General features: G+C 43.5%; 1 protein-coding gene across 6 annotated transcripts in view; it reads right to left on the reverse strand.

Moving 5' to 3' along the window:
• Positions 1-6,839: 6,839 nt before the first annotated feature.
• epb41l5 (erythrocyte membrane protein band 4.1 like 5) overlaps positions 6,840-14,097 on the reverse strand; it is a 40,976-nt gene continuing 33,718 nt past the window's right edge. For all 6 annotated transcript variants that reach the window (XM_060040931.1, XM_060040930.1, XM_060040929.1 and 3 more), the window contains exons 21-26: positions 13,614-13,736; positions 12,667-12,751; positions 12,085-12,153; positions 11,192-11,254; positions 10,665-10,798; positions 6,840-8,674 (exon numbers count right to left, since the gene is read on the reverse strand). In XM_060040931.1, the coding sequence (XP_059896914.1) occupies positions 8,605-8,674; positions 10,665-10,798; positions 11,192-11,254; positions 12,085-12,153; positions 12,667-12,751; positions 13,614-13,736 (544 nt within the window). In that variant the 3' untranslated portion in view covers positions 6,840-8,604. The remainder of the gene's footprint in view (positions 8,675-10,664; positions 10,799-11,191; positions 11,255-12,084; positions 12,154-12,666; positions 12,752-13,613; positions 13,737-14,097) is intronic.

Consider the following 14,097-nt stretch of genomic DNA (forward strand, 5'->3'; position numbering starts at 1 on the left):
GTGTGTGTGTGTGTGTGTGTGTGCGTGTGCGTGTGCGTGTGTTTTTGTCTGAGTCTGTGTGAGCATGTGTTAAGGAGGGGCAGAGGGGTGTGTAATTATTTAGTGGGCAGGTCAAATGATCAGGGTTAGAACAGGTTAAGTTTGATAAGGATTTATCATCACAGCCATCTTTTCTTCCATCAACTACCCATCCACCTATCCAACCATTTATATATCCGTCTACACCTTCTTTCAATCATTCATACCAATAATTATGGGTACTTATTATCACAGTAATGTCATAATAATCCAAAGGAAACCTATTATCTAACAGTTACATATTTGCAGAATACGCAGACCATTAAAAAGTTAGGTTTGACAGCAGGACTGACAACAGGATCAGATAATTAAATAACATAAACTCTTTTCTATTCTCCCCAGAAAAAAAGAGAGAAATGTGTCTTTATATTGGAGCTAATATCCTTCAGTCCTCCTGTTTCCTCAAGGTTTACTGGAGGAATGTTCTAAAGTAACCAGGTGGAGAGTGTGTGTGTGTGTGTGTGTGTGTGTGTGCGTGTGTGTGCGTGTGTGTGTGTGTTTGGGGTGGGAAAGTAATTACATGTCTTTCACTGGTGGTTAATAACATGTTCCCTGCTGCAATTATGTGCTAATGCTACAGGCTAATCCCAGTCTAGCCACTGTCTCTGGGAACTACATTACCCTGCCTACCACCATTCCGTCTATCCTCTATCTCCCTCTCTAACTCTCTCCCTATAGCCCTCTCTCTTCCCCCCACTCTGGTTCACTCTCCCCCATCCTCTCCCCCTCTCTCTCCCTCCCACTCCTCTTCTTTTCCTCCGAACTCCCACTCTTCCCCTCCCTCTCTCTCTCCATCTTTCCTTCGACCCTACCCCCGACTCCCCCATCGCCCTCTCTCCCTCCCTTCCTCCGCCGAGTCCTCCTTGATTGTTTCTAGGTCCTCCTGAGCTTTTATTCAGAGTCTCTCTAAGACCGCTCTGAAAAAGAATTGGAGAGAATATTGTAAAATGAGTTCATAATAAAAAACTGTATTCATCAGTGGCACTGGGGCCGAGGCCTACAAAGAACTACAACAAAGTCAAAGTGACCAACTCTATCGGCCTTCGCCGCATGGCAACGTTTCAATTTGACAGGATGCTGATTTCTGTGTGTATTTGTAAGAGATGTTTGTGAATACGGGTGTGATTACACACAGAATAAATTTTATTCCCACATTGTCTGGACAGATGGTGTGTCAATAGTACATACACAGAGGAAAATATGGATGGAAAGAGAGTGATAGAGAGATAGAGCTAGAGAACCGCCTGCCAAATTGAGACCTATAGATTGAGAGGATAAAAGGCTTGAGTGTGTGTGTCTTTGTGGGGGGGGGGGTGATGGTGTGTGTGAGTGAGGACTTTGTAATGAGTAAATAACGAGAAGCTGCTGAATAAATTGAAGGAATATTGCATCTTCAGTTAAGCAAATGTGACCCAAAGTCATTGAAACACTGGATGCATGTGCATGTGTGCGAGTGCGTGTGTGTGTACATGTGTACGCGTGCGTGTATGTGTGTGTCTGCGCAGTGCGCACCCATGCGCAAACATGCATCTTTCCCCATTCCCAGCTAATCGACGCACGGCAGATGGCAGCTGTCTGTCTCCGTGATGGTCGTCATGGAGACCGGGTGGATTGTTGTCTCTCGGCGACGACACAGATGTGCTGCCGGAGACGACACAACGGTGGCCCCACTAGGGACAACCCTGAGGAAGGATGGAGAGAGAGAGAGAGAGAGAGAGAGAGAGAGAGAGAGAGAGAGAGAGAGAGAGAGAGAGAGAGAGAGAGAGAGAGAGAGAGAGAGAGAGAGAGAGAGAGAGAGAGAGAGAGAGAGAGAGAGTGGAGTAGAAAGGTGGAGAGAGAGAGATAGAGGGATAGAGCACGAAAGTAGACAGAGGGAAAGATCGAGTATAGAGAGAAAGTAGAGAGAGGCAGAGAGAGAGAGCGAGAGAGAGACAGAGAGAGCGAGTGAGAGCGAGAGAACGGTAGAAGCGGTTCACAATGGACTGGATCGGATCACACATTGAGATATGAGATGATTAAATGTCAATAAAGGGATTATTCATAAAGAGAAGAAAGAGATTTAATTAGGTGTAAATGCTATGTATCAGCAGTCAGCTGGAATGTTTTGTGAATAGTGGGATGAGGTTTGGTGTCTGGTGTGGGAGGCATTCACCACCTGTACAGTCAAGGTGTGGGTTTATTGAAGGAAGACAAATCCCTCTCTCAAAGCTTAAAGCGTTCCCTCACAATTCAGACAATAGGAGGCTTTCTCTCTCTCTATCTCTCGGTCAGTAGCCAGGTACTGTTAGTATTGTTTTGTATGGTTAGTACTGTGCATGTGGTTGTGTGTGTGGTTGTGTGTGTGTGTGTGTGTGTGTGTGTGTGTGTGTGTGTGTGTGTGTGTGTGTGTGTGTGATAACTAACAGTGGCCGTTTGGGTGACGTTGAACACACAGGAGGTGTGCTGCCAAAGACCTGCCTGTCATTCTCACAAACACAAAGAAAGAGTGACAGAGAGATGCATGCACACGCACACACACACACACACACACACACACACACACACACACACACACACACACACACACACACACACACACAGCCTGTGGCCTGCTATTGAACTTGGTGTATTGATAGGAGCAGCAGTAGCAGCTCCTCTGCTGGAGAGGGTATTCATATGGACCTGTCTCTCTCTCTATCCCCCAGTCCGTCTGCCTGGACAGACAGAGAGCTCCACCACAGCAGTCTCCCTGCTAGCCCTATTAGCACAGGTAAACCCGTTATCCTGGTTAGCCTATAGTTAGCCCAGTTAGCCCGGCTAGCGCTGGGTGCAGCTCACACAGTGTGTCGTTAGCCACTCTGATTGAGAGGTTCAAGCGGTATGATGGAACTAGATTGTTGAACTATGCAGACAGAGGAGTCTGTACATTATGCAGAGTTTCTATTTGAGGGGACCGTTACCACGGTTCAGATATACATCGCACTGTAGCTGTGGAAAGAGAAGACAAGTAACAGGACAGGCAGCAAGACAGGCAGTCAGACGGTCAGGGGGACGGCAAGACAGGCATACGGACCGGTTGACTGGCAGCAAGGCAAGCAGAGCGACAGGATGAGAGAAGGGAAGACGGAAAGAAAGACGTGGAGACAGACGGCGACAGTAAGACAGGAACAGAGAGAGGGAAACGGGCAGGACTACAGGAAGTTGAATAGATGGGTGGAGGCGAAAGCAAGAGCGGAGAACGCTTCATGTATCAATTCCTCTCTGAATAATGAGCCTCCTTAGCAAATCTGGCACACAGACGGCTCACCTGGCACACACGCACACGCAAACACGGGCAGACACACACACACACACACACACACACACACACTTATTGGCACAATGCAGCCTTTAGGGATCAATTACTGCTCACTCACGTCTTTATCATCTCAATGCTTCCATCCAATACCTGGCGGCTCCAAGCCTTGGTCTTTCTCTCTCTGACACACAGCGTTTGTGCGTGTACGTGCGTGTGTGTGTGTGTTTGTTCTGATAGTAGGGTCTAAGAATTTCAGAAAAATAAGTGAAACAAAGCTATCGGCTACCACAGCAACACAAAGGAAAAAAAACACACAGTCTTTTACTGACGGACGCATCCCGTCTCCCTCCTGGTCTCTCTCATTCCTCCCGCTCTTTTTCTCTCCATCCATCTCCTTTCCTTGCTCTCCCTCTTTCTCAATCACAGATAAACATCTTTAACTCTGGCCATCCCACAATTTCTGTAACACCATGTATTCATTCATTAATCCACAACACGCAAGCACACACACACACACACACACACACACACACACACACACGTAGTACACACACAGGAACATATGCATGCATGCACGCACGCTTAATCCAGCACTTGTATGCTTTTCTATATGATTTGCTGATGGTTGTCCTCTTGTGTATGGAAGCAATAGTGGATTAACCATAATAATAAAAGTTATGTAAGGTAGGCCTACTGCAGTCCAGAGTGTGTCTACCGCCAGGAAGATGTCACAACTACGTGTTTCCTTATGGGAGGGTATCCATCGCGGGATATGTAGTTCATAAAGAGGTTAAACCCTGCCGTCTTGTTAGTTCTTGGGTAGCCAAGCAACCAGTTGGCAGGTGAGTGACCTCATCTGAAACACTCCTATAGTGTCTTGTTTTTCATCCATGGATTGTAGATAGTCCAATCTATTGTTAGGGTCCAGTGTTTCATGGACACACCTCACCCATGTCTGACTAATGTATGTCTTATCATATGGGAAATACAGAGATCTGAGTTCATGACACATCTGTCATGTATTTCAATACAAATAGAAACATCAGTTGGAACATTATTTCACTCATTCATTCAAATGGGATTCAATATTTGAGAGGCAGCCTTTTGAAGAATACATCATACTCTTTCTGACTTTCCAATTCGTCTGTGTGTCAAGTAATCCATTTATATATATATTTATGTAAACATATATTCCGATACATAACATATAACATATAACTATGAATAATTGATTGCAAACAAATTGACTTTTTCTGAAAGTTGGCAGGCCTAGGCCTATGGGTCACATAATCGGTTGTATGTATTATGCTGTATTATTTATTAATCAATGTTCAATTCGCATAACACAGTTAAAGTAGTACCGGTACTTTAAAGTAGCCTATGCACTCTACTAAATGTGGCTTCATTTTAAATATAGAGATACCAGACACAGATGGCAGCTCGCATAAATATACATTCATTTCCTCTTTAAGTAGGGGACCAGGTTTATTCCATGTGCAGGTTATTAAAAAGTAATCAGATAAGGAGATGATTATTCCATATTGTGATAAAGGGAAAGAGCTCCTCCAAGCAGAATTACAGCAAAAGAGATACACACACTACTGCATTCTAGCGGTCAGTAGTGGTATGACCCCATTAATAGTTTTAATGAAGTGTTCGTTAGCTAGAGTTTTTACTTTTTCAAATTACTTTTTCAAGTGACATCCAAAAGTAATATTCTCGATTTACACAATGTTTATAATTGTGGAAGCATTTTAAAATTAAAATAGTCAATGGAGTGATGCGACACAGGTCCTGTTTTTGGGCTGTTTGAACCTAATATCGAGCCTAAACGTGATATATTTTTATCAGAGGGGATGGTTCAATTAAAATAGTGGTTTAAAAACAAATCACTATACACTACAAATAACGACTACAAGCGATGGAGCTACATTGAACTAGATAGTACAACGCTGCCCCCATCTGGTTGAATACGATTCCTGCAGCTTGAGGACAACGTTATCAAGTAACAAAGTACCGCTCTCTAATCGACCTAGCATCTTTATTGGCTATCACTGAGACAATTTCCCCAAGAATGTGGAGCTTTTCCTCCTAGTTCTAAACTTGCCAAGTTTCTTTGAAATAGCCATAGTGCACAAAAATGTATTAAATAATTGAAGTATAAAAATATATATACATAGACCTCAAACTAATTTCAATCACTTTAGTTTTTCCTCTACACTAGAAGATTATGGCTGTAAACGTCCACCCATGGATATATAAATGTGCCATAGGTAAATTATTGTTCTTATTTTATGCAATACTTAGATTTTTTTTAATCACTTAATTTAAATACTACTTATGACTAACCCACTATTTTCTAATAATTACATTTAACTCAAGCAGGCTTATTTAAGATTATGCTTTATTAAGTGCTGCCGTTATGTTTGCCCATCCAGCACAGACTATCTGTCCCTGGAAGGAGGATCACTCTTCTGTGTTTCGTCTCAAGATTTCTTCCCTCTGGATTTAAGAAACGTTTTCCATGAAATCCTTCAGAGGGCTTAGGGTTGGGGGATGTTCTATAATGTGGGACCTTTGAGCCTATAATTGTAAATAAGGGCTATACTTACACATTCTCAGAGTAATATTCAGAGTAGGCCTCGTATACTAGAATATACACACTATAATATTGGATACAGTTAGAAGAAAACAACAATGCAGCCGTACTCTGTTGTTTCCACGACTTTACTAATAAAGTTTGCTACAATGTTAAGAAAAACGACTACTCATTGTTGAAATGTAAATAAGACACAAACAGGACCAGTGTGTGCTGTGATGGTTTCTAATTTAGTCATTCACCGTACACTTCCCAGTAAAATATCAAATAAAAATCCCCATTAGACAGAATACACCCAGCAGATACATTGAGCTGCACCATCTGCACTAACACATCGTTACAAGGCCATACCTTACTGGGTTCGCCCCCTATGAATAATATTATGAACTGCAAGAGTAATTCTGGGTTTTTCCAACACCCAAAAAATATTTGGCCACCACAAATATGATTAAACCGACCACCAACGGAAAAAACCTGATTGCCATAAACAGATTAAGTGAGAAATCTGCAAAAACAATTAAGAGTGTGGTCAATCATTGGGATTTCTTTTTGGGGGGGAGGGGTGCAATTCTGTTGCGTGGATTCCCATTACAACATTACCTTCCTATTCCATTACAACGCTACAGTGTGGATATAGGGAGATCCTGGAATTCAAACAGGAATAAATTAAAACCTTTTGACTCAGAGCTATGGCAAAAACATCAAAAAATTGCACTTCCTTGTGTAATATTTCATATGTATGCTCAAGTGAATAAGGATTGAAATAGTGAATAAACTTTGTGAAAATATTTGAAACTGTTCAGTGGCTATGGCTACAAGGTTGGAGTAGATAAAGATACAATTAATGTTGTTCATTTTACCTTTTGCACCTCGAAAACACAAAAATCGATTTTCTTTTTTATTTGCTATTAACTATGCTATCTGGTACACAGTGTGTTAGAAATCTCTCTTAACGTTGTGTAAATCCAGCATGACAAAAAATCATCAGGTACAATAATCCCAACATACGATGAGATCATAAAAAATATCACTGACCAACATACAGAGTGCTGGAATTTCAAAGTGACGCAGCTCAGAGATATTCCAATCATCACAGAAAATGACAAAAAAACTCAAAAGCAATGAAACAAAAAACTAAATCAAATATCTCTCGAGTTCTATCGAGGACAGGAGCAAAAAACCAGCGCTGAAGTCTCTGTGTGTGGCCATACCAATACTGCTACAGTTACCGTTCTTCATAAAAATATATATAAATCTACTTCATATCTACAGTACACTGATGCCACGGTATGGAGAAAAACACAAGTGTTCCTACAATACTTGACCTGCTGCTCAGAGTATTGGGACAAAATTGGGATAAATTGAGAAAATGAGTCTCAATGATTTTACCATATATGTTGAAGATATCACAACAGATAGTCCATAAAGTGTATAACTGCATCAAATGGTTACAGAAAGATCAAATACAAAATTTCTTAGCAATGCAAATAGTTTCATGTGGGACAGATCTTCTCAAAATCAGGGAAAATAAAATGGTCAGCCAAGGCATAATTTCCCCATTTCCTTCCCGTTGGAAAATCCTGTTCTGAAGACCTGTTGAAATGTTCTCACAGCTGTTTATGATGATACCTCGAAAGGCAATCACTCGCCAAGGCAGTTGGGAAATACAGCATTTAGGAAATACGATCAAAACAGATTTGACCTCAAATGATTCCAAACAGAATATCGTAACGTCAGCGGTAGACTAGTCAAACAAGGAATGACCAAGAACCGACAAAAGTTCTTAATTCTTCTATAAGACTTTGCAATGCAGTAAATTAAAGAAAACAGTGATTATTGAACCAAAGCCGGGAGATCGTTATTTCTTCTCAACATTGGTAACAGTCAAAGACATGCAGGAACAAACACCAACAGACGAACACTTAACACGCACATAACACTCAGTGCCGGAGCTCTGTACTTCTTGAAGACTTGCAAAAAATAGTTTTGCCTAAAATATCCTTCATCAGAATGAAAAAAAACTGAAAGGGAATGAAAAAGGGTCTAAGATCATTTTTTAAAACGTCAGTAGAAATAAAAACATGGAGATCTCTCATCGATTCAGTGAAAAAATCAATTTCCAGGGTTTCCAGGGAGAGAGTTCAGGTCCAGTGTTGAGTAATAATCCAGTGAAAAAATTGACATTGTATCTCATATCCAGTGGCTGTGCTGCATCTTCTACGCGTGTATTAATAGTCCGTGCTGTCAAAATGAAAGCCTTCATTACAGGGAATGTATGAGACGATGCCGGACAGTTTCTGCATCCCGAGGAACTATAAAAGTGTGCTGGGTTCAGTAATACCCGGTGAAATACAGTGAAGTCACAATCCTCCTCACCTCCAACATAAAACATCAATCATCTCAGATCATCTCTAGCTCTAAGGAAGAATGGTCCTGGTGGTTCCTTAAAAACATGTCAGGTGAAAATAATAATTTCGGGTATTCTTTTGAGGCTGGGGTAAACTACTGTTAGTTATATAGTCTGCCTACAGTGGGGTTTGGTAGTGTGTTGGGGCCGAGGTTTGGTAGTGTCTCGCTCTGTGGTTGGAGCTGGTGGGGGAGGGGAGACGTGGGGCAGTGAGGGGAGAGGGGAGGGGGGGTCCATCTCCCCTCAGAGTTCGGTGGTCAGCAGGCCCTTGGGCCTGGCTCCCTCCTCCTGGGCAGGTTGAGCTCCCACAATGCTTTGGGAGGAGAAGGATGGAGGGACAGATTGATGAAGGCGAGTGGTTATCACGAGTCGGAAAACATGACCAAGGTGTCTGGAACACTGATGTTAGATCAGCGTTAAAGTGCGTATTGGAAGTTAGATACTGCAGTGAAGAATCATATAGGAAAAAAATTTGAATACACGATTATTTAGTTTTTATTAATAAATCTACACTACAAGTGGCATCTTGAGCCGTTTTTGTGATGCAATTTTACTTCCGCATCTCAAACGCTCGTTTTCGAGCGTGACGTAGGAATTGGTAGACGGACGTTCTAATCATCATAGACTACATAGGCAACATAACAACAATGGATAACAGTTTCGGACCACTTCCGTACAATTTTGAGCCAGCTAGCCGTGAGGGAGAACAGCAACCACCTAAAAGGGGGAGACACCATGGCAATAGGAGGGAGATAGAGTTGTGGTGTCAGGAGAATTATGGTGAACCAGGAGCGGCTGAACATCAACACGGCCACGGAGGAAGAGCTCATGACCCTGCCCGGGGTCAACCGCCCCGTGGCGCGGAGCATCGTGGAGTACCGGGACTGCATCGGGGGCTTCAAGAAGGTGGAGGACCTAGCGCTGGTGAGTGCGATAGGCGCCACCAAACTGGAGATTATTAAAGTGGAGATCTGCGTGTCGAGTAGGACCAGTTCGTCGCAGCACTCCCCGTCCTCCCTGCGGAGAGACCCGGAGCATATGTCCTCCTGCAGCGGCATGAACATCAACACCGCCACCCCGCCGCAGCTCATGAGCATCCGCGGCATCACGGAGAAAATCGCCCGGAACATTGTCGCCTATCGGACCCAACACGGTCCGTTCAAGAGCATCGAGGACCTGGTTCGGGTCGATCACATAAACTGCTCCCTACTGGACAAGATCCGTTTCCAGGTGTTTGTGGAGCGCTCAAGAACTCCGTCCACCAATACCAACGGCGGGCTGACCTACACGGGTCGGTCCCATCCGAGCCCAACCTCGTTCAGCCTCCGGAGCGACGACCTCGACCTCCCGCCGGGAGGACCCACGCAGATGGTGTCCCTGCGGCCCCGCGTGGCACCGGGCCCGCGGGACGGCCGGGCCGCGGTGCGCCTGGCCACCTGGGACCTTCAGCGCTGCTCCAGTGAAAAGGCCAACAACCCTGGCGTCAAAGAGGTCGTGTGTATGCCCCTACTGGAGAACGAGTGAGTACAACTAACGTGAGGGTTTGCAGGCTCGAAAGCCTGCTCCATCCTTTCTCTGATCGGGGAAACTGTGAAATCGGAGATGGTCGGACAGGAGGTCGGAGTTGGAACAACCCCCACAGATACAAAACCTCATCTCGTCGATTAGAAAAAACCCAAAACCACAGGGGGGGGAAATACAAGACCCCTCACCGCGGTAACTACTCACAACTACACATAGAGCTGAGGCAGCAACAGCGACCGCGTCTACCAATTCCTACGTAATATGACGCGTTTGACGTATCACATAAAAAAACAACGGTTTTTGAAGCCTTGCTCAAAATAGTCACTTTAAAACTGGATTTTTTGCCGATATACTTTTTTAAACTGATAAAATCCTGCATTTTAATTTCAAAGTGCAATTTTCAGAGAATGTTATGTATAAATATTTTTAAAAACATTAACTTCCAATACGCACTTTAACTAATTACAACAAATGTATTTTAAAAAGGTGTGTCGGGCCTGTGGAAGGACAGAGTTTCCTCTGTTGTCAGTAAATGGAAGAACGATGTTTGAGATTCAGCTCAATTCGGCAGCTCTGCACCCTAAACAATGTTTGATACTGGAATCTACATTTCAACATACATCAGGTTAACTATGACATACATTAAGGAGATAAGGCAGAGCTATGAAATGAGACACATGTTGCAGGTTGAAATAATACACTTATTATGAAATGTACTCAATTAATCCCGGACAGGGAATATAGGTGATTTTGGGTACGTGTAACAAACAGGAGTTTACCTGGAGGTGATGATGTTGTGAGTTTGGGTGAGGAGCGGGATGGCTGGGGTGGGGGTACGCCCCTTCTCTGGGGGTGGGGTGAGCCTGGCGGTCAGGTCGAGGTCAAGCAGGCCATTGGTGAAGGCGCATGAAGGCTGCGTTGGGACCAGGGGAACACGAGGTTAGTAGGAGTTAAAGAAAGTACCAAAGGTCAAACCACACTTACCATCACCTCACTGTACACCATCCAACGAGGGCTACTGCTAGAGCTTACATTCATTAAGAAGGCCCTATCAAACGGAAGTCAGATGGACGTTTTGGAATGATACTTAGGCAGTATGCGTCATAACTACGTAATACAGCCGTATACCAGGAATAAGCAAAAATATCTGTTTAGGTGCAAATATATGAAAAATACCTAAATTGAAGTAATTCAACTATAGGTAACAAGATTTGCACTCTAGTTAGCTATAGCTTGCTACCTAGTGCTATCCTAGCAAGTGGGTTAGCTAGCAACTAAGAGTAGGAGAGAAAGGGTTGTTACGTACAGTAGCGGTGGGTATGATCCAGCGTGGGGTGATGAGTGGTTTAGCCTGCTGAACCGGTGGGAGCTGGAGGAAAAGCACAGAAATCCAACGGTTAATAAATACAACTTATGCCAGATTAACCTTCTGCTTTGAATAGCTGCTTGGGTGTCCCTACATCTCCTGAGGCCGTCTCTGTAGTGCACTAGTTTATTTCGGTGCACTTTTCCAAAATATAATGACCCTCTTTGTGTTCCCTGCAGTGTTTTATATTGTGAATTTATGATAGACCAGTCGAGTAGGTTTGAATATATGTTAATTTGTATAAAACTTAATCTTCACATTATGCAGATCAGATGCCACTGAATTTGTGATTTTGTGGGACTTTTCACGAGAAACACAGACGGAGAACCACAAACGCAAGCAGGCGTGTGCGGGTGGGCGGACACGCGCGCGCGTGTGTGTGTGTGTCTTGTTTAAAATGACCAAGGGTCTGGTGTCTGGAGCGCACAGGGACGGGTTTATGGGTCTATATCTTGAGTAGTACACATAAGCGCTGTCTGGAAGGTCAAGCGTTTGCAGAAATCAATAGGTCCATTATTTATGAAATGCTCTTGAACAGTATTGATTCCACTATGCATGGCTAAAAATATGTGACATTTAGCACTGATGTCCCCAGTGAACTGCAAACACCACATACTCTCAGGACGGTATTACATTTAATGTCATTAACCTAGCCCAGAGTTATATTTACTGTCGTGTATGGATTTTCTAACACACACACACACACACACACACACACACACACACACACACACACACACACACACACACACACACACACACACACACACACACACACACACACACACACACACACACACACACACACACACACACGGGAGAGTGGACTGTACCACAGGGGTGGGATCGGTGAAGTCGATCAGGTTATCAGACGGCGGGGGGTCCATCACGTCTGGCTTCACCTACAGAGGGATAGACAGTCTTCAGCACAAACATACCAACAGGAATAAACTAACTAACCAACAGGTAGAGGATCTGACGGAGAGATGGCTCGTTTCAGACAAAGAAAGAAAAGAAGCTTGGAAAATATCTAGGAAATTAGCAAAAGGTAAACCAAGTGAAAAATGTACACCGTTTTTGACAATTTATTAGTTACTAAATAAAAAAAAAAGTAAAAACTTAAGTACAAATGACCGACACAAACAATGAATTGTAAAGATTTCTCATCTCTTTTTGTTTAAAAAAAAACTAAAACCCTAGCACTCTTTACCAGTTCAACAATTAGCCAACGCGTTAATCTAAAGAGAAGTGCATTGCATTTCTTTTTTAAATGAGCAGGTACTGTTCAGGGCTTATTCCTCCGGTAGATTGCATACATGTGAGTTGGAACCAACAACCTTTGGGGTGGGAGTTAGTGCAGAACAGTTCAGAGCCACAAAGGCAGCAGTGAGTTTATCCAACCAGGGTGGTCTTACCCTCGGAGCCAGCATGTTGGCACCGGATTCAGAGAGCATGCTGGGAAGACAGGGGGGGCCGGGCTCTTCACCCAACATCTCCACACTGCGGAGAGAAAAAAAGAATACAATCAACTGAAATCTCTTGATGCTATGGAGAAACAAGCAACAAAAACCTCTATCAACCAACAACTCAAGCTATGGAGAAATAAGTGAGAATACAAACTATCAAAACAGAAGTGAAGAAGCAGAAGATGGAGAGATGTGAGGTAACTAAGTAGTTGAACATCCTTCTCTTCTACTGGGGAAATTACAATATTGTTTTTAATGTCCCAAGTTCTCTGTCCTCTGGTTTACTTGATGACAATGTTGTGACATGGTGGTGACATTTAGAACATCACAAAGACAAACGGAGAGCAGTGTTTGATAGAAAAGTAGAGTCCTTAATTAGCGCTTTTCCCAGGGCCATGCAATTCTGCCGCTTCAACATATAGCGTGGATAGCATGGACGCTCACAATGTGACCCAAGGGCAATACAGCCAGTGCTAATTGGCTAGACAAGCTGTTCTGTGTGTAATGTGTGTGTGTGTGTGTGTGTGTCAACAGTAAATGCTCCTCAGACATTAAACAGTACCCAGGCAGGGACCACGGACACCAGCAGGGGTCAGCAAAGGGCCAAGATGAAGGCAGAGCGGTATGGTTCTTTGTGTTAGAACCAGTTAACCAAGCATATAGAATATATCAGTCAATACTAGCATCTCCTCACACCCGAGGATACATTAAAATATTCTATATAGATACTAATATACTATTTCCTAAATCATCTCATCATATCCAATCTCAATATGCTGTCAAGGAAATGGATCATTTGACATTTAGAATCTTGTTTTGACCACCAAGTGTCACCAGTCCTGCTCTCCTCACATTCCTTCCTTCAATCTCTCGATCCCCATTCCCCTCACACACACCTGGGTCCTGCTGGAGATCCAAGGCTGGAGGGTTTGAGCATCTCTCGGGCCTCCTGTCTGTCGGGCCGACTGCTCAGAGTCAGGGAGGAGTTACTGCCCATCCGCCCCGAACGCACCTTCAGCCTGGGAGGGAAGCCACATGACTTCATTCAATCACATGGGCGTTAAACTATACAAGATGTCATCCAATGACATCTACGGACCGTTGAACTACAAACACATAATGTCATCCACTATGGGCCGTTGAACTACAAACACATAATGTCATCCACTATGGGCCGTTGAACTACAAACACATAATGTCATCCAACACCGACCAGTGAACTACAAAGACACATGATGTGAACTACCTAACGTTACTACCAAACAAAAAAAACTATATTTACTGACCACCGTTGAACTACAATGGTCGTCACTACGGATTGCTTGACTACAAACACACTAATAAGTCATCACTGAATCTTTCAACGCTTGTGTGTGAAGC

This window comes from Gadus macrocephalus, chromosome 20 (genome assembly GCF_031168955.1).
Source record: "Gadus macrocephalus chromosome 20, ASM3116895v1".
Classification (NCBI taxonomy): domain Eukaryota; kingdom Metazoa; phylum Chordata; class Actinopteri; order Gadiformes; family Gadidae; genus Gadus; species Gadus macrocephalus.